The 21,514-nt window shown below is 36.4% G+C and overlaps 1 protein-coding gene across 1 annotated transcript in view; it reads left to right on the top strand.

The window, feature by feature from the left end:
- Positions 1 to 21,514, top strand: part of NEK7 (NIMA-related kinase 7) — a 56,835-nt gene that overhangs the window by 29,864 nt on the left and 5,457 nt on the right. The window contains exons 5-8 of the mRNA XM_009699472.1: positions 3,573 to 3,681; positions 5,979 to 6,086; positions 15,190 to 15,284; positions 19,869 to 19,982. Coding sequence (XP_009697774.1) covers positions 3,573 to 3,681; positions 5,979 to 6,086; positions 15,190 to 15,284; positions 19,869 to 19,982 — 426 coding nt within the window. The remainder of the gene's footprint in view (positions 1 to 3,572; positions 3,682 to 5,978; positions 6,087 to 15,189; positions 15,285 to 19,868; positions 19,983 to 21,514) is intronic.

Here is a 21,514-nt window from a genome sequence, read left to right as displayed (position 1 = left end):
GAGCTGAATGCTAGATTTTTTTCGTAGCATGGTTACTGAGATATAGGCAGTCATATCTGAAATCTCAAATTGTATTGAAATTGTCTATGCTCGCTGTTCTTTACTCATCTGCAGGAAATCTTTAGTTTTCCTGTAAAAACCAAACATAGTCCTGCATATTTCCTTGAAGAGTATTCTCTGAACTGTGCTTGTTAATCCTAGGTGAGAGCACTTGCTAATTGCTGTCACTTTTACGTTTGGAATTTGATCTTTAAATCATCATCTCTAGAAATGCAGTATAATATAATTCCATGCTTTTATATTGACTTTAAGCTTTTTTCCCCATCTATCATTTACTTTTTTTTTAATGCCTCCAAGAAACTGAATGGCATATGCTGTTTAGGTGCAGGGTAGCTATATTTAACTTCACTAGGATGGAAACATTTGGAGAATATTTAATTTTTCTTTTAGCAATTCATTAGAGAAAACCAGGAGAGTTCTGTTTTTCCATAACGAAACTGCTCATTCATTTTTTAAAAAGGGATGAAAAGACAAACTGGTGATATAACCTGCCTACCTTAAAGCTCTTTAAGGCATTTGAATAGGAAATTTATGACCACAAAAATTTCCAATTGCATCAAAGGACTGAATTGACGTTTTAATTGTACTGACATTATGAAAACTCTTCAAGGTAGTTTTTTTGTGATTACATTCTCAAAGACAGAGGTGGAAATTTCATGGGATATGGCTTTTGAAACAAATAATTCTTGCTGGGAGACAGTCTGCTGCCTGAGCATGCCTGGTATCCTCTGTTTACCTGAAAAAACACTAGCTTGCAACACTGCCCAAATTTTTAATGCATGTGTACGAACAGTTCCCTTCTTGCCCAGTTTCAACTATGTTGAGGCTAATCTTTCACCTCAAACAGGTTTGTTTTTTTAATGTCACACCCTAGAAGGTTAGTGGTCTGAGGGACATCTGGACTGTCCTTTGAGCCTCAGACAGGTGGAAGAAGCAGAATAGTAAGATGTTGAAGATGAGAGCACTTTAGAAAGCTGTATGTCAGGCTGTATTCCTTTGAGGTTGAATTTGGGCAGATAATAGCAACTTGCATACAATGGGAGATAGCAGTGTTGTGTTAACTTGATTATGTGGACCTTAGGGTGCTTGAGACATTACAGCACTAGGCAGTGGATCAGTTTCAGTATTAACTGTTTGTGGTGCTACTATGGTCTGCTAGAATAGTGTTTAAAAATTATTGTTTTGGCATCTTGTATTTTGCATTTTGGCTTCCCTGTAGGGAGGGGGCAGACCCCACAACCATTAGAACTGCATTTTACATTGTGGACTGTTTTAAAATGGAGGAGAGAGAGAAAAGGATCCTGCTTTGAATACAGTTAATATGTGCTATATGAATTTAATTATGCTGTTGGGCATAAAATAGGTTTGACTATGTTTTGCATCAGCTTATATTTCTTATTAGAAGGTAAGGTTCTAAACAGGAATGGGATTCCTTTTCATTATTGGCTTTTCTCAGAATTAATGCTGCCTGTTGGACTGTTTCCTAGAAACATACAACTTGTTTCAATAGCTAGTTTTGCAAAATCAATCTTATTTTCTAGTGGAGGCTTTTTGTCACTATTTTGGCTATTGGTGTACAACAGCCCAAGAAAACATTGAGAATATGTATTTTGCTGGAGAAAGGTAGTGTAATTAATTACTACACAAAATAATGTTCAGTGAGTTTATTTTAAAGATAATTGGGTTATTTTTAAACCTATAAAAGTGAAAATGGTGCCTATTTCTTTGTTTAACTCTCTTTTGCATCCTCTTAGGTGGATAAATTCTACAGGGTTAATGTTATTGATGCTTTCAGGAAAAGTTGTTATTAAAATGCAAAATGATTAATGCTTTCAGTAGAATGAGACTAGGTCTTAAAAACTGTTATATTTCATGCTTGCACTCTAAGAATTGAAGCCGATTTTGTAGTGTACAATCAGCTACAGTGTTATAGATGACAGATGAATAAAATGTTAAAAGAATACTTGTACATAAATACTTTGAAAGTACACTACTTTTAAGTACACTGAAATGGAAATCTGTAATGGAAAATCTTCCTATTTCAGACACTTTGTGAATGGTGTTTCATCACTGCTTGTGCTTACATTTGAGTAAAAAAATAATAATTCAGAATGTTTAAATAAAGTACCTAGTTATAATTATGATAATTTCAGAATGCATTTTAAATCAAGGAACAATGCTTTCATGTGCATATACTTACATGTATTGTGTATTTGTTTTTAAATGAAAAGAAACCTGGTCTTCATCTTCCTGTTGACATCAAACAATCCTCTGATATGCAAATCCAGCTATGGGGAGAACAGATACACAGGGTTTGTTTGGATTCAGTCCAAGACTGAGAGAAAATTATATTTAAAGAAGTAATTTATATGCTTTGCCTCATTTAAATGAAAATGCATTTTGAAATAATCCCCATAACTAAAAACATTTTGGTGAAATGTTGTGATCCTTTGTACGACTGATACATTTTGCTATAGCTAGTTTAAAAACATCTTTCTCATCTTCCTGCATGTCTCTGTAGTGTGTAGTTGCAGCTGTCAGCTTCTCAGTGGCACATTTTAACACAGCATATGAAAATATTTTTATTTTTCCAGAGTAAAAAATGTTTGTTATGTGAACTTTCTTAGGGTGTGCATGAGTGTGACGTGTGTGTGTATGCATGCTATTAAAATACATCTAAGTATTTTGCTTTCCATCTAAAATTTTGCTAATGTTGTTCATGTATTTTCTTTGTGTGTTTAAAATCTGTCAAAATATGAATTCTTTAAAAAGAGACTAAGCGAGCAACAATTTTTCAGTCTTGTTACCTTTAGCTGCAAAATTTATAACGATCAAACTTGCACGTTTTAGCATTGGCTGAATTCCAGGTTTTCAGTATGTATTTTTCGGGGACTGTGTTATTCCAGTCCCTGAATATAATATTTGAAGGAGATGTGTGTAGCAGAGCATAATTGTTTAACGTAAGCTTTAACAGGCCATTAAACTGTTACCAGTGATCGGTAATGGTTGTTCATACAGGATGGAAAATATTTGAACAGTAGTTAGATCACTATGAAATTTTCAGAAATCACAGTTCCTTTAGTCTTTTTTTTATGTATTGCAGAAGTTTTAAAGACTAATCTGATTGATGACTCTTATATGATCTTTGTTTGTGACTGTGTGTCGCTATTTGTTCTGTGGCCACTTACTCTATGCTGCACTATTCTGACCACATTAATCCTGCACTGAGGATTGCTAAATACCACATAAATCCTTTTTTGGATAACAGTTTTATTTCATTAATGTCATTTGTGGCTCAGTGTGTTGACTGACATAAACACATACATCGATGATACATGTATTAATATTTCAGGGAAAAGCTTTCTGTGTCAAGAAATTTTGTTAAACCTTTCTCGTTAGGTTGTGAGCCTCTTGTATTTGGCTTTTAAATGAAAGACTTTCTGTCTTTTTTTTCAGTCACTTTATGCAAGTTTTAAATTTTAATTTTCAGTGTCCATCCTCTTTTCTTTAAGCATTTTAAGAAACAGAAGAGGTTGATTCCTGAAAGAACAGTTTGGAAGTATTTTGTTCAGCTTTGCAGTGCCTTGGAACATATGCATTCTCGTCGTGTTATGCATAGAGGTAATATAGGATCAAAGATGATTTGTCTTTACTAAACCTTTTACTATGTGAGAATTAAACTGGTTCAATGCAAATGACACTGAATAATGTCATAATAGAATAAATTTTGACAGCTGACACAATGTATGTTTCTGTAATGTTTTATAAGTAACAGATAAGTGTGACAGAAGTTCATCATTGTACGTTTGTTGTGGTAGGTATTTGTTTGCAGCAATGGCTTGTGATACCAAGTTTTCAAAATAAGTGATAATTCTGTAAGTGACGGAGACCCTGCCACTGCTACCCCTTTGCTTGCTCAATTCATTTTGCTCATTCTTATTTTCTGTCCTGTTCTTATTCTTCTATATTTGCCCGTTGTCTCTTCCAGGTATTGTTACCTGCATTCTTGCATAGCTATCCATCCATTCTTTTTACCTCTTGCACCTTTTTTCTTACGAAAGTATTTACCTCCTGCCATACCTTCTGGTGATGTATAGGCCTTTCTCCTACTCCCTTATCTACTGGATCATGTGCAACCGTGAGCATTTTCTCTCCTCCTCTGCTCCTCTCCACTATTTCCAATCTCTGTGTCAATTAGTGTGTCCCAACAGCCCTTGTAGTTTCCAGCTATCTGTGTTAGGTACTAAATCTCTTCTACCCATTTTAAACCTCTGTACTGCTGTCTCCTCCATATGTTGTCTTCATTTTACCTTGTAATTCTGAGTCAAAGAAAACAGATTGTAGTATAGCTGCTTCTCAGATGCTTTTTTTTTTTTGCCTTGGAAATCCCTCTGGCTATGAGTTGCAAGTTGTATATGGGCTGTCTCTCTGGGTTCAGGTGAAATTGCATGTCTTAGATTGGTGGCTTCCTTCTGCTGGGATGCAGATAGCTGCCTGAAAGCGAGAGTCCCTTGATCTCTGCTGAGCTTTGTCATTTGCATCTAGAGCTGTTGCACCCTTCAGCAGATAACTTAGATGCCCCTGCCCCTGCAAATGGCATTCCCTTGTGATTATTTTTTTCTTTACACATTTGTACAGACACCTGCAAATCCAAATTATGCAGAGAGACACATAAAATTACAAATTCTTTCCATAAGGTATAGGGATCTTCCTTTAATGTTTTTATGACTCAAATAGTTGATTTCAGTATATTTTAGGTCAAAACCAAAATAAGTTTAAAGTCCTTAAACTGAAATACTACCTTCAAAGCTTCTGGCAAACCTATGGCAAATCTAACAATTCTATGATTATACACCAAAACTCTTGACAATTAAAGCTATTTTAAGTTGAGCTGATATCCGTGTTGGGTTGTTACACAAAGGGTGATCCAAACTCCTGAAAACTAGGTCAGATAGCAGCCTAACATAATCACTTCTGTCTTCCTTTCTAAAGCTTATAAAGTTTTGTAACTTTTTATTGGAAACCTGAATATGCTGATGTGTGAGGGGTTATTAACCATTGTATATCTTAAACAAACTATAATCCCTTCTTATCAAAGTTAAGTTATTTTCTTTAAGTTTAGAGCTGCAGTGCGTTGCTCTTGAGCTGCGCAAGAGCTAAGTGCACTTGCCAAACAAATATCAAGTCAGTTTATTTAGAAGACTAACAGGATAGATATCTTGTTAAAAAAAATAAAATAAAATTTTTTGCTGTTGTCTCTAAAGGATTGGATTAAAACTTAAATTGAATATTGCTTGTGAAAAATAACTAGGGTATGCATCATTATTTTTCTTTGTTTCTGCTTGATTAGCCCAGTTCCATTGATGAGTTCAAATAACCATTCTCCTGAGTAAAACTTGCTGCTTTTTTTAAATGCCTGCTGTTAAAGAGAATCAGTTACCTATTTCAAATAAGTAACGTCATGCCACTCTGGGTAATCTGATCAGCAAAAGTGATGAAAAATATGTTTTACACTTCTTGAAAACACTTTTGGTCTGTTACTTAAGACATAATGAGAGATTTTCTAGTTGTAGTGGAAGTCCTTATTGATAGCTTATACAAAGCAGTAATGAACTCCATGTATATGCTTCTTTGGGCATGGGGTGGGAGTGATATTTTTTTTTTTTGGTGGGGGGTGGTTGTTTGCTTGTTTTTTTTAAAATACTTTCCATGGCTCTTAATTTTTTGCTTGAGCAATGTTTGTAAAAGTAAAAAGATTAATTACAAATTCCGAACTCCAAACTTACTCTTTCTGAAAGCACAAGCGCAGTCATTTTTTTTCAATATTAGCTGTAAATAAAAACCTCTTTTGGTCTGTTATTAATAAAGCAATAGCTTTTCTTGCAACTTCATTGTCACTTTTTAATTTTTTTTTCCAGATATAAAGCCAGCTAATGTGTTCATTACAGCTACAGGGGTAGTAAAGCTTGGAGACCTTGGACTTGGTCGATTTTTCAGCTCTAAAACCACAGCTGCACATTCTTTAGGTAAGCTTTCTCTGAGGTACAGGTGTTGGGGAGGTGGATTTTTTTACATGATTGAAATACTGTACCTACTCATGAGGAGGAAGAAAAGGATTAGGTCCAGCTAAAGCTTTTCGTAAATAATAAATTAAAAAAATGGCCAGCACCATGGACAAATACAGAAAAGCTACAACACTGAGGTGTCACTTTCAGCAGTACAGCTTGTTTATTGGTTTTTTTCTTCTCCACTTTGTTTGAATCATTTAATGTACATTCATGGCTCAAAAACAAGTCTTTATGACAGTAGCATTTTCTAGAAATGCTAGGAAAAAATAAGATCAATAATACGGATGCATTTTTTTAAATTTGTTTGAACTTTAGTTGGTGTTGGAAAGAATCTAGTAATTCTGTGTGTCTGTATGGGTAGCACTGTCAACATGTTGGTTATATGCTTTGAAAGGGCTAACAGAGGAGCTTCCCTGTTTTGAGGTGGAGTTTCTCAATAAAAACTAAGTAAGTCGAGGAGAGATCAGAATAAGCACTTATGAACCATAAAGACTTTAAAAACAAAACAAACAACAAAAACAAATCCCAGAAAACTTACAAGAATATAAAAAAACTTTCTGAAATGCCCAAGTTATTCTTTGCTAGCACATTAAAAAAACCATTGTATTATCTTTTTTCAAACAAAATTTTCATATAATTTGCGTCTTTTGAGTAGCATGTGGAGACGAGGATGGTTAAGAAGCCTTTAAAGAAGAAAAAGTAAAAATTTGGCAGATATTTTAAGTTTAAATGTAGGGAATGGACAAATGACAAAATCTAAGAGGATCTCTCTAAAAGAGGAAGGCCTTGTAAATAGAGTAGCATCTGCCTTAAAGAGAAATGTAAGAATTGGTGTTTATAGTGTCATTAGGTAGGTTTTTTTAGTTAAGAAAAAAAAATTTATTTTCCCCTGCTGAAGTGTCTGTGTTTAGCAGTTGCTGAATTCAAGCCTGTTCCCTGACTGCAAAGGGTGTGAAATTAACTTTTAGACCCCTCAAGAGCAGGACCATTGATGGCAGCATCCAGAATTGTCTTCTGTTCCTCCTAAAGGGTATTGAAGCAGGCAGAGCACCTTTCTGATACTTGAATATAGATAGGTAGAATAATTTCAAATGCAACTCAGTGAGAATTAACAAATGACAGTGGCAAATCTGTAATTAGACATTTGGATATTTTTCTGTGTTTGACAAGAGTGCATGATAACGGAGATAATATCTAAGAAAGGCAAGAATGGTGAAGTGATACTTAAATCCCTATCTTAGTGCCATGGAAGGACACACAAAGAATTGTGTTTGCTCGGATGCTGATGTTTCTAATTAAACTATGAAATGTCAGATGACTTGGATTAAAATACGCCATATTTATCCTCACCTCTTAATTTAACTTCATTCAGATAGTCTCAGTTATCAGTGCAGTGTGGAAAAAGAGAGAGGATTGATATTCAGCATGTTTGTACCACATTTGAGATGTGGATGATACTTGTGCTAACAACCAAAAACCCACCTATTTTAGAAAGGAAGTTTTTGATACGATCCTTACATCCCTGTCTTCCAGAAAGCCTTTGGTCGCTCTGTCGTGCCTTTCCTGTTTTTATCAGCATACTGATACTGGTAAAGTAACCATAAGTAACTACTGAGATCTTGATAGGACTGAGGTGAAACTCAAGACACAGATGTGCAATCTTGCATTAATAAAAAAGAGAGCGAAAGAGGCAGGAGAAGCAGTGAGACCAGACTGGAAATGTGCTTGGGTTCCATTTCGAAGTTCAGATGTAACCCTAAAGTTCTGATACTAGTTCATGGCACAGTGTATTGTATAAAGTGCTGCTGTTCATGCTGCCGTCGTAGCCCAGTGGCTGTCTCTGGCAGCACTGTGGAGATCTTATTTGTCGTACTTGGGTCCTGCTACTGCATGCGAATGGAAGAAGGATGTAAACAAGCAATGTGAAGAGGGAGCTGCTCCTAGACCGTAGTTGCAGGAAGCTTTAAATCCTAATATGTGAATAGGAGTGCATGAAGAAGGCAAAAGTCAGTTGTGAGGGCGGGAGAGCTAGACTTGTGTTCTGAGGCAGAAGTCAGGAAGTTAAAGAACAACAAACCGCTTCAACCCTGTGTTATTTTGGCTTTTTGCAGGGGAGCGGTTGCAAAGGGACTGAACACTGAGCTACAGTTAAAAATGGTGTAAAACCTCCAAGCTCTTTAAAGCTCATCTTACAAACAAGAGAGTCATCCAGGGAGCAGGGGTAGGGAAATAGAAGCTGTGTTTCTGATGTTGGGTGCTGTGTCTTGGTCTAGGAGCTGTTATTTTTTATTTTGTTTTGTTTTTTTTTTTCTCCCTTCTCCTCCCATTTCCCTCTTAATTATGACCTAATGTCAGAATTCAGCCTGGGAAAAAAGTTTTGTTCAGCTGTTAACTTAGGCTACAGTCAAGACACTGATTTATCATATCACTAGCAGAGACCTCTTAAAATTAATTTGTCATGCAGTTTCTGATGCTGATTTTCCTGAATTTTCTTTCAAAGTTGTATCTTTTTATAATTCCGTAAACCTTTGGTGCACAAAACCCAGTGAATTACAAACATATTACGTGTAGCAATTTATACTTGTTTACAAGCCTTATAAAAATTTTAGTAGCAAACTAGATTCAGGCTTTCAGAGATAAAGAAATGTGCTAAAATTTTCATTAGCTACTGCTTCTAACTGCTAATTATGAATAATACTGATTTAATTAGAATACTTGCTGATGGTCCATTTGAAACAAATGAAAATACTGCCCTGGACAGGGTTTGTTCATGTTCTTAACTATTTTTATACAGCCTTATCAAAACAGTAGCATTTTCTGTTGTAGCACATATATACCTTTTTGAAAATACAAAATCTTTCTTCCAAAAATGGAAAGGAAATGAAGGCATTTGGTATTGTCAAGTTTGTATCAAATCAACAAAATTTCTTGCTTTCAGAAGACTTTATGTTAGAAAAGGGAAGATGATCCAAGGCTTCTTCTTCCTTTGCCTATGACTGTGTGTTAGGGTTTCTTGATTTTTGTGTGATTGTTTTTTGTTTTTGTTTTGTGTTTGTTTTTTTTTAATGGCTGAATGCCAGGCCTTGTGCTCTTTGAAATCATAGAATGGTTTGGGTTGGAAGGGACCTTAAAGATCGTCGAGTTCCAACCCCCCTGCCATGGGCAGGGAACCTTCCACCATACCAGATTGCTCAACCTCATCCAACTTGGCCCTGAACACTCCCAGGGATGGGGCATCCGCAGCTTCTCTGGGCAACCTGTGCCAGTGCCTCACCACCCTCACAGGGAAGAATTTCTTCCTTATACCTAATCTAAATCTTCCCTTTTCCAGTTTAAAGCCATTGCTCCTTGTCCTATCGCTCCATGCCCTCGTAAAAAGTTGCTCCCCGGCTTTCTTGTAGGCTTTTTTAGGTACTGAAAGGCTGCTCAAAGGTTTCCCTGGAGCCATCTCTTCTCCAGGCTGAACAACCCCAACTCTCTCAGCCTGTTTTCATAGCAGAGGTGCTCCAGTCCCCTGATCCTCTGGACTCACTCCAACAGGTCCATGTCCTTCTTGTGTTGGGGCCCCCAGAGCTGAAGGTAGTACTGCAGGTGGGGTCTCACCAAAGCAGAGTAGAGGGGGAACATCACCTCCCTTGCCTGCTGGCCATGCTTCCCTTTATACAGCCCAGGACATGGTTGGCCTTCTGGGCTGCAAGTGCACATTGTCAGGTCATGTTGAGCTTCTTGTCAACCAACATCCCCAAGTTGTTCTCCTCAGGGCTGATCTTGGTCCATTCTCTGCCCGGCCTGTATTTGTGCTTGGGATTGCCCCGTCCTGTGTGCAGGACCTTGCACTTGGCCTTATTGAACATTATGATGTTCACACAGGCCCACCTCTCAAGCCTGTCCAAGTCCCTCTGTATGACGTCCCTGACCTCCGGTGTGTTGACTGCACCACACAACTTGGTGTCGTCAGCAAACTTGACTGAGGGTGCACTGGACCCTGCTGTCCATGTCGTTGCCAAAGATGTTGAACACCACTTGTCACTAGTCTCCACTTTGGCATCAAGCCATCGACTGCAACTCTTTGAGTGCAACCATCCAGCCAATTCCTTATCCACGGAGTGGTCCATCCGTCAAATCCATTTCTCCAGTTTAGAGACAAGGCGATTCTGAGACCAGCTTATGGAAATATGTGCTTTTTAAAACCTTTGTTAGCCAGTCAGTAGATTCAAGGATAGTCCATATTTTACTATTTCAGTTGCAAAAAAGAAACCCACCACACTTCAGTTCTCCAGTGTGGTTGTGCTAGAGCGCTGCATTGTATGCTGTCCAGGTGGATACTGCTGCCGTAATGTGAATACCTTCTTGCAGGGCAAAGGAGCAGATCTACCACCTTCTTAAAATACTTGAAAGCAAAGGATCATCTGTATTGAATCTAGTGTTTCTTCTGTGGTTTGACAACTTCTGTCACTTCCATGGTACTCCTGTCCCCAGCACAGAGCTATTTTCTGAGAGATTTGACTGTAAACTCATGCAGGTTGTGCGGAATAGAATACCTTGTAAAAATGTGAGCAAATATCCTCCTTTCCCCTTATATAGGATCTCTAACCCAGCAGAGGGTTAGCAAGTGCTGAGGTGGTAGTGTGCAGCACTGTTTTGCTGTGAATAGAACAAGCGCCATTTTCATACTGTCAACCAAACCATTCTGAGAACGTGCACCTTCAATGTACAAGAAGGCTAGCAGGGAAATCTGCAGCTGGAATTCATCGCAGTCATCAAAGAAGTTATATTAAAACAGCTCTTATTTTATGTATAAAACCCCGAGATCTCTCAAAGTAGTTTGAAAGCTGAAGGTAAATTATTGTACTGTTACAATGCTACATCGTAAAATAACCCAAGATATTTATAGATTGATTTCTGCAGTTAGACTATTTGCATAATGTAGGCTGGGTTGCATAATAACTTTGGGTAAGTGCAGTAATTTAGAACCCTTATCTGTGGTTGAAGGCAAGTCTGTGACTTGGAAATCTCCTACACCTATATTAAAATAAATAAGTAAAGAACCCTATAAATTATAGTTACAGAGAATTTGTCATGTTAGTGGTTGGTTACCCTCGCTGTTCCATAACTGTGGCTTATTTGTAACTTTATCTGTCTTCAGCATCAACCATTCATCTTGTTTAAGCATTTGCATGTTGTGTTGAACCTCTGTATTATAATATTCCTGTGATCTCATGAATGTTAAGTCATTCATAAACTGTATCTTTTGATAACTTAAATTGGGCCTTTTTTTTTAACTGAAGTCTTGTTTTGGAATTCTTTGAAAATCAGAAGTTACCGAAGTGATTTTAGCCTCCTTCCTGAACTTGGATGGTTATATCTGCCAATGCATGAAACGTCAGTAATGTTATATGACCTTTGTTAAAACTAGTCTATTATACACTCTCTGAATCAGCTGTTACATTGCCTTGTATAGGTAGCATTAACATTTACCAGGCAGATTTTTCTTCCAGCTTAAAAATGTTTGGTAGTACTTAGTGCTAGTTACTGTATTTCGTTCAACTCCTCAGTGTATTGTTGTTAAAGAGGAGAGTGTGTTCACTTAAACTCAGCTGCAGTGTGAGTTATGTGTTTATGGAGGTAGTAAGGCAGACTGTCTATATCATAACTCCCTCCTTCATAATAGTTTATTTGCCTCTGATCCTTCAGATCTGGCTTCCCCCAATAACCACCATTTCCATTATGCCCATTGCCTCTCCCAATAGCAGAAAGCTTGCATAAAGAAACAACACTTTCTGGATCTGCAGCATCTTTAAAGGGAGGGAGCTCCTGAGCAGCAGCAGATTGTGAGGAAGCAGTTTATTTGACCCAGGCCATTTTCAAGATTACCATTCAGACCTGTGGGTTATCCAAATGCAAATGCAGTGAACAGAATGCTAAAGTTAAAGATTTTTTTTTTTGTTCTTAAAAACCTAGGCACCTTAATGAGTTATGTCTTTGTCTTGTATTATCCCACTTCTGTGTCTTCAGATGAGTAAAGGAAGTCACATGTCTCTATAGTATAGTGGCGCTGTATTTCACTTAATAGAAAAAAATAATGATCCAGGAAGGAAGCATAACGTATAATCATATCTGGTAGTTGCTTGCCAGCAGTACAGCTACGTACCGAGATTGCTCACAGTTTTAAAGAATCATTGCAATGTCTGCAGTAGCTCCTGGATGTCAGAATAATGAATCTTTTGTGTCATGTTCTGCTAAACACAGTTTACAAGTAGTAATGATGTCTAGATCTTTGGGTTGTTTTTGTGATTCAATGACTAACATAACTGTAATTTCAATTCCTTTCACTTGTTGGTCATTGGGGGCTTCAGGTTGTATTGCAGTTAAGGTGTTATGCTAGGCTAAACGCTGTAAAATGATAGCATTTGTTCTTCCTTTTCACTATCATCAATCTTTCACAGTCGTATGAGACCCCTAATGCATCAGCAGGCTTCCCAGAGCTACTGGTTAAAATTGCCTTTGCTTTTGGTAAACTATGAACCTTCAAACTTCTGTGTTTTCAGCTGCCCCCTGTGGATTCTGTGAAGCCTCTTTCTGGCACATTACTCACTGCCAGCTACTTGCGTGATGTCTCAGAGCAGCAGAGGCAGTGCTGCTGTAACCGGCTGAGAACCAGATTACTATTAAACTTGCATTTTGTTGTTAGTTGAATTCTGCCAACAAAGCATCAGAGTATACTAAACCAGTGCATTAATTAATGGATGCAAAATACAGCTGCAACTTTTCAGCGGTGTCCAAGCTCGCAAGTCCTTTGGGTTAAAAAAAAATTTCAAGGGGGAAGTACGACAGTAATGACAATAAAAAATATGAAAGCTGTGTCATGCCAAATGTTGTTTAATTACAGTTTCCAATTTTAAGATAGCTGTCATTAAACACCCGTTAAAGCACTGCTGTTGATATATTAGAATAACAGAGTTGCTTCTGGATATTCTGGTAGCTATTCTGGAGTTGAGGTACACCCATCTGTGTGCCTGTTCTTTCACAGGGAAAAGATCATCCCTCTTGAGCATTCCTCTGTTGTGGATGAATACAAACATCCCGTGGGACTAAATGGTTTTCACAGTACTCCATCATTTTGAGTTGCCTTTCCTCAGCCTTTCTCCTTTTAAGCTCTTGATCTTTTGCAGTCTCAGTTCAGAGCTGTAGTGGTATCTCAGGCCAGCACTAAAGGAGCCTCTGGGGAGAGGAACTGCAGCACCCTCTGCTTTCCTGGGGCTGGAAGTCTCCCCCAAAATATTTAGGGGGCCAAATCCATTGTAGGACGCAATATGGGACTTCTGTCCTTGTGTATCTGTTAGAGAAGCACATTCTCAGTTTACGTTGGTTTGGAATATTGTTTGCAATATTGTTTGCCAAGAAAGAGATAAGTTGAAATTATGGGTTACAAGCAGGGGTGGCCTGACCCTGGGGTAAGGTGGTAGTGGGTTTCCCAGTCTGAGCTGAGCCTTACATGTAGGAGAGTACTTCACCCCCCACCCCCTTGCTTCCTTCCTAAGAAAGTATACCACAATTGGAGATGTCAGCCTTTCTAAAAGATAGGGCATGTTGTCAAAACAAAAATCTTTAACTTTTGGAAGCAATTAGAATAAAATTATTAATCTGATTAATTAAAACTATTAACCTGATTATTCAGGTTTGATATTACTTAGGTATTCACTGTATCTCTGTTTTCAGTATTCATACAGAGATGAATTCTGAATAGATGAGGCTAATTTGAAGTGCAGAAGTGACATGAGATCTTTGTGTTAAATAAAATAGCATGAGGTTTATACTCTAATTTTCATAGTTTGCAGCGAGAGGACTGATTTTAGTCTCTGGCTGTGTTGCAAGATGTTCAGTTTTGAAGTAAGGTCAGCTTGTATTGAATTGACAGAATTCAGTTGGTTTTCATCATCAGGATTCAGTGCTCAAGAAAATACTCCACACAAAATTTGAAGTAAAAATCTAAATAGATCTGTGACTTTTTGCTGTTAGACAGTCATTTTTGGGGGGATATAGGGAAAAAGTTCAGAGACAATGCACCAAAATTGCCACTAGCGTTATTTTTCATAACTTCTTTTTTTGTTGATCTGTCACATATGAACCCATCACTCAGATACTACTTTTTTTTTTTAATGGCTTTTTTTACAGGGCTGGAACATCTCAGAATTTTTCTCTCCAAGTAACTTGTGACATGGATGGGTAGGGTCTTATTAAAATCAAGGGAAGAGATGTCCTGGAGTATCCAATGTAAATTTGTTCTGGGACAGTCCTAGTAAATGCTGCTTTTCAAGAGCAGACGTCTCCAGAGCCAATGGCTCTGAGGCAGGATTAAGCTAGGACAGCTACAGATTTGGGAGCTGAAAAGCCCTCGCAAAGTCTAGTCCTGCAGCAGATGGCTGAGTCACTCGTAGGAACCTCGGCTTCTGCTGGGCTCGCAGGTTTTCCTTTTCCTGCCTCCCTCTCTGGGAAGCTGAAGATCCTGTATTTCAGGCTCAATTTTAGTTTCAGATATTCAAGCTAAATTGTGTTTATTAGTTTCAAAAGCAGCTTTTCCAGATTTGTATATTCTCAAAAGGAAGAACAGACAACTCATTTAAAAAAGAAAAAAAAAATAAAAAAATTCAAGCCATGGAAGAGAATTTCTAGCTGTTGTTATTTCCAGCTACAGTGGTAACAGTTTGGAAAGGAGTGGGATATGTGCGTACATGCATCTAGTATGTTCCCTTGATTCTCTTCAGAAGAAAATCATTACTTTCAAGCTTCTTTAAAAGCAAAAATTGGGAGTATTCTACAATTGAATAATTCTGGTAATTAGATATCAGTAGTGAAAATAAAGCTTCATTGGGTGAAATAGATATCTAATTTGTATGTATTTCTATCAAACTGAAGAGTCGTAAGTATGAATTGAAATTATATGTGTAGCAAGATGAGAAATACAGAAGATGAAAAATGTTTTTTGAGCAAGGAAAACTGTACTTTTTCTACTGTATAGCAACAGAAATTTTCATTCAAAATACTTGTGTATCTATTGCAGTTGGTACACCTTATTATATGTCTCCAGAGAGAATACACGAAAATGGTTACAACTTCAAATCTGACATCTGGTCTCTAGGATGTCTGCTGTATGAGGTAATATTGATATATACAGTGAACTTAATAATACTGTTGTGCTTCCTCCCCCCAATGAATTAAGTACTGTTTTAGGATCTATTCCTGTATTTTTGTTGTTTAGAAAAGTATGTAGCATTGTGGAAAAGCTACTTTTCAGCTATTATAGGTCTGGCTTTAACGTTAGCAATGAGAACTCTTATGTAACTTCAGCATATGAAATACTTTTATTTACATGTTACTCAAGACTTGCCTTTTACTGGGCTTGCTACAAAGATTTTACAGCAATTTGTTGAAGATTGGGCATAACTAAAGGATTAATAAATGAATAATAGCAAGTACATGTAAAATTGTCCTAGGTGTTTTATTGGCCTGTGCTGATTATATGATTTTGGTAATAAATACATTGAGAAACAGTAGGACTGACTTGAGTATGCACTAATGCTTTCAAAAGCTGCAATATAGTTATTTTAATACAAAGTTACTTTCCTTAAAATTATTTAAAACCTAAGTAAAACAGTAAAAAAAATGGGTTACTGTGTACTTATTACTACTAGCTTGGGTTAACTTTTGAGATAATGATTTCTACTGCACATACATATGTAATTTTTCTACTCTTTTCTTCTCCAATTGGTTAAACTATAATTATTGGTTAATTTCTTAATTCATATGGTCAAGATTGGTAGGTGACACAATTTTAAATTATATTATATTCTGAGAAAATAAAGATACGGGACAAATTGTGAAATTGAGGTGAATGAAGGTATGAAGAATAGGTAGGCTTCTAAGGCAACTACATCTTCAGAGTTCTTTGCATATCATTTGTTGATCAAAAGACTAAACACTTGTGTTGATGGATGCTGCAAAAAAAGTTGTTCCATCAGCAATGGCAGTGAAGTCTTTCTAGTCATGTTCCAAATAAAAACTACTATACCCAAATCACTTTTCATTTACCTACAAGCCACCTGCCTCATTGAGTCAGCAGAACTCATTTAACACATACTCAACAGGATTGGCACCTCCTGTTATTTTAGGATTTTGTAGAAAACATTGTCAGCCTGTTAAAGTTGTATGTTGCTACTAGGTGAATTGTCTGCAGTAATATTAGTTTACTTTCTATCTCTAACACGTTGCTTTAAATATTAAAAGGGCAAATAGCTATATTGCAATTCGGCAGAGTTTACAGATTTATTTATAGCTGTTGCTTCTAAATCTTGGGGACGATTCACAGGAATGAAGTCTGATAGCTGATAGAAAGTATTTAGAAGTTTAAATCCTGAACTGAAACTTAATGCCATATTGGGATTCCTTAGTACTGACCATGATAACTGCCATCAGTTTCAATACTCCACACACTTGAGCAAGCAGGAGTCTGAAGATAGCATAAAGGTAGATGAGGATTTTTAAGTATTACTACTTCCTTTCCTCTCATTGGTTTTCTTGAGGATTTTTTAAATCTGGAAACAAACAAAACCCTTGAATAACTAATTACTATATAAAATAAACGTGTTAATTTTTCTTCTATGTTATATGAAATAAAATTGCTGGGTAGAAATCAATAGCACTTTTCTAAAGAAGATTTTTTTTTTGAGCTTGCTGCTTTGATGCTGTTACAGTATATTGAACACCTATGTGAATATTAAATTTTTCTTTGATCTGGTAAATAATTTTGAAATGGTTAAATAACTTAATTGCATTGATTAACTCAGCATCTTTAAATACTATTCTCTATTTATTTATTTTAGAAGTTTTACCGGGATGGTATCTAAGTTGATATAGTGTTGTGTTTGGGTTTTTTTCCTTATTGTAAGAACAAAGTAATTATTGGGAAACTTATTGTTGATATATAATATATAGCTTAGTATATGGCAGTGTCTTCAACTATGCTTTTAAATTTTTCAGAGATGCATTTATCTCATTTAGTTAATTCTACAACATACCAGATGTTTGTGGTGGGTTTTTTTGGTGGGTGTTTTTTTTTTTTTAAAATCATTGAGATGTAATTTTGAAATGTTAGGTATGGTTATCTTAAAATACATGCTTAGCATTTTTCTCTTTTATTATTTGAAAGTGGTTATTTAAGGTTCTTCAAGATGTGTGGACTAATGCATGATATTTTTATTATCCGTGCAGTTTTGTGCTGAGTGGCTTTTTGTGATGTGTCTTGCCTGCATTTTAGCATGTTTTATTATATTGATTTCGTGTTGATATGTGCTCACATGTGCTCTGGATTCTCTCCAGCTTAATTGGAGAAAAGCTGTGGCATGTTTATCACTTCTCAATAAATGCTTAATTGCTGCTAAACTCTTTTCAATTATGTTTTAATTTAAGTTTAGACTAATTTATTATAATGTGTGTTGCTTTTAAAAATTATTTCTAACCTATATTACAGTCTATTATTCAATGCTAACTACATGGCCAGTAAAAGTATATTTTAAAGTCTGATTTTTTTTTAGAGCCCCAGGTATTTCTGAAACCTCAAAAACACTACCTCTGGAGTTTTAATTGATATGCAACAAAGTAGACTTTACTAATTAAAATCAAGATGCTGTGCTTTTGCTACATGGACCTTTACATGGAAAAGTAGGTCTTACACATTTCCTTTTATTGTTCAGCGTAGCAATTGCATCCTTACAGGGTTGTAGGTTGGTGGCTTACAGTTCAAAAAAAAAAAAAGAAAAAAAAAAAGGAAAAAAAAAAGAGAGCGAGCGAGCTGCCACCAGCCCTGAAGACAGACAGTGGGCTTTCGTCCCTCAGACACCCCCAGAATACTAATCAGGGAAGTCAGACCCTGGAGGTCAGGGAGCAAGTCAATCATTCTAGCGATCGTCTCAGTGTGGAGGATCAAATTAGCCTGAAAAATTCAGCTGCTGGGAGGAGAGGGCGAGCAGCTGTCAGGGGCAGCAGCGAGATGCACTAATGAACCAGATGAATAGTGCAAAAGCTTGAAAATAAAAACAGGACAGTTGACATTTTTCATCTGTCAAAGCAGGAGATGCATGAAAATATAGTATTCCTGTTTTAACTCCTTAGGGGACATTCAGAATTTTTTTAAGACTCCTCAGCATTCAAACAAAAGTACCTTTTAATGAACACCTAGAGTACGAAAATGAGTGTCTGTGCATTTATTTAGAATTTCTGCATGTGTACAGACCCTGCAATTGACTTTTTTTTCCCCTTTTCTTTTTTGGTCTTTAGCTTGCATTTTTAACATTCTTTTTGAAGTAAGAGACAATGTCATGTAAATGGAAAAATGAACATTATTTTGGTAATACGGTTACAGAATTTTTGGGAGGAGTGTAGGATGGAACTGTAGTATGGTATTTATTTTGGGAGCTTTAAAATTGTTTATTCTTGAGGGTAATATGAAAAAGTACTGAACAATTTCAGAGCATTTTTATCAGGTATAAAGTAAATGTAAGAGATTTTTGCTCATTTTTTTCATACATTTTCCCCCAGTGATATTGGTGCTTAGACATGAAAGAGTTAAACTGCTATCTGGAAGACCACAAGACAGATGAGAGCCATTTTCAGCTTGTCCTGTCCCTGCTGAAGCTCACTGAGTAGCACAGCATGGACTAGCGTGTTTCACACACACTCTGCCTGTCTAGGGAATGTACACATTGTCCTTCCAAAATCAAACTTATTAGCACATGTAGAAAAGGGTGACTGACTTTGGGGCAGCACTGCACTCAAAGCAGCATTCGTGCTGCTGCGGTTCAAAGACTTAGAAGGCTTTGAACAGAATGGAGAGATTTTAAATGAATTTTTAAATTTGTAATCCTGCTAACCATAGCATTTGTTTCCACCTTAAATGTCAAGATGTAACATTGTCTGGATATAAAGCGTAGATTTACTAATGCTGGTTTTAAGCTGATCATTTATATAAGTTTTCTCCAACAGATATTCCTATTTTTGTATTACAGTTGTAAATTATAGTCGTGAGTGCCTGTTCTGCACTTCTGATGATGTTTTGGGATTATTTTTTTTTTTAAAGTACTTTCAAATAACATACTGAATTACGAAGTTCTAGGGTTTGGATTTTTTTTTTGAAGTATAGAAGTTACCTTTAGTTTTCTTGATATTAAAAAAAACAACCAAACAACTGTATCAATGTGGAGTGTAATAGCTATGGAAGGTTACAAAATTTACTACTGTTACACAGCATTTTCAACATATGGTATTGCTTTAGGTCAGATAATGTTTTCAAATAAATTACGTGTTTTGTTCCAAAAGGTCTTCGGAGGAAAGTTACATTGTGGGTTTGGGGTTTTTTTGTCTTCCTTTTAGTGTAAGGACCCTCCACGCTCACAGCAGTATTGGAAACCACTCAATTTTTCCTCATACTCTAGTAATAGAACTCTAATCATATACAGTTGAAATATTGCAATATAAGGATTGTGACAGGCACGACTGTGACATAGAATAAGCACACACTGGTTATAATAATAGTTTTGGAACTTCTGTTTTTAAGCACGGTGACACTTCTAAGCAGGGAATCAAAAGTTGTTAAAAATCACTTTTGATTTGTTAGTGTTACAGATTTTATGACAAAACAGGTTTACTTAAAAGCACAAAAGAAAACACTACATTCTCTTTAAACAGATGGCTGCACTGCAGAGTCCCTTTTATGGTGATAAAATGAACTTGTACTCCCTGTGCAAGAAGATAGAACAGTGTGACTACCCACCTCTCCCTTCAGATCACTATTCAGAGGAAGTAAGTAATTTTCCTTTTCATAGGCTAAATCCTCAGTTTATGTAAGCTGGCACACTCCCAGGGAAGTAAATGAACTTGTGAGATTTTGTGTTAACTTGCAGATTATGCCCATAAGTATTTGCTTGTTGAACTTGCTCAAATGTTTCTGTCAAAACAAGTCTCTGATATGACTTTAAATTTGGGGAGATTAATGATGGAAACCTCATACTGTTAGCTTCTTAATTTCATTGAGCTTCCTTGCAAGTATGACAAAATGCTTTCCCAGAATGCTCGATGATACGTTCTACATGCCAGAATGGGATTGAGTCGTACATCTGTAGTATGCTTTTCTAAAAGCACAACTATACAAGTTTATGTTGCACAGTAAATTAGTGCACTAGTCTTGTTTCTCTAGGGGCTTGCATTAAAATAGATACAAAGTAACTCACTAGTAAAAATGAATTGTTTAGTTCCAATTTGTCTGCATTATAAAACTGTGATGTGCTGTTCGATAGAATTGAACAGCAGTTCTTTTCAAGAAAGAGTGGTTCTTGACAATGCTAATAGTAATTTTCAGAGAAATATAGGCAGACATAATATAATTGAATTTGAACAATATACTCATGCATATCGCAGCAGTGTTTGTTTTAAGCTGATAGGTAACAGTTCTTTGCTGTCATTAATGTGTTTGAGGAGGAGTACTTCCTTTTTTAAGCTCTAAAATGAAAAGAAACTAAATATTTTTCTTAGTGTGAGTAACAGAATGAAAAAATATGAATGCTTGCTGAGTGTTCTGAGATGCCAGTTTTGAAATACTTTCCCACTTGAAAAGAACAGGGCAAACTGATAGCAACTGTAAACCAAACAACACATATTAACCAATTCTAATTGAATTTAGCCTACGTGTATTAAAGATTGGTTTGAAAATGCAAATAAACATGAGCACTGAAATACTTCTAATAAACATAAAGTGTTGTGCATTTTCATTTATAGAGTAGGGGCTGTAATTCTGACCTTAAATTTTTTTGCATTCAAAGACAGTGATTGGACTATTAATAAAAGATTACTGCCCAGTATTCTGTTTTGTTTTGTATTTATAGCGACAATTTTTCCCCTTTTATGAAACAAACTGGACTTAAAAAGATAATTCAGTGACGTTACAAAGGATGAAATAATGATCTATTGTGCAATTTATACACTATACCTCTTTGAGTTTTCCATTTAGTCACTTTACCTTGGCCGTTTTTAATTATTATTTATTGTAGACTATAAATATGGCAGTTCATATAGCCAACTTCAGAACTGGAGGCCTAGAAATACAGTAGGGTGTGAACAATAATGCAAAATGATAGCAAGAATGTCAGGGGCTGTTCTTTGTTGTGTCATTCATGCTGTCTTCCTTTTTCCATGAAGTGCATGAATATTTCACATATCTGCATCCTCATCCTCTATTCTTCTTGACTAATTTTCAGACTGTCTGAATTTGCATTTCACATGGTAGCTGATTAGGAGATGCCGAGTGCAGCAGCGAAGCCTCAGCAGGCGGTTTCCAT

This window comes from Cariama cristata, unplaced genomic scaffold (assembly GCF_000690535.1).
Source record: "Cariama cristata isolate BGI_N322 unplaced genomic scaffold, ASM69053v1 scaffold5624, whole genome shotgun sequence".
Classification (NCBI taxonomy): domain Eukaryota; kingdom Metazoa; phylum Chordata; class Aves; order Cariamiformes; family Cariamidae; genus Cariama; species Cariama cristata.
Note: the sequence above shows the minus strand (reverse complement) of the source record. Positions and strands in the feature narration are given on the sequence as shown.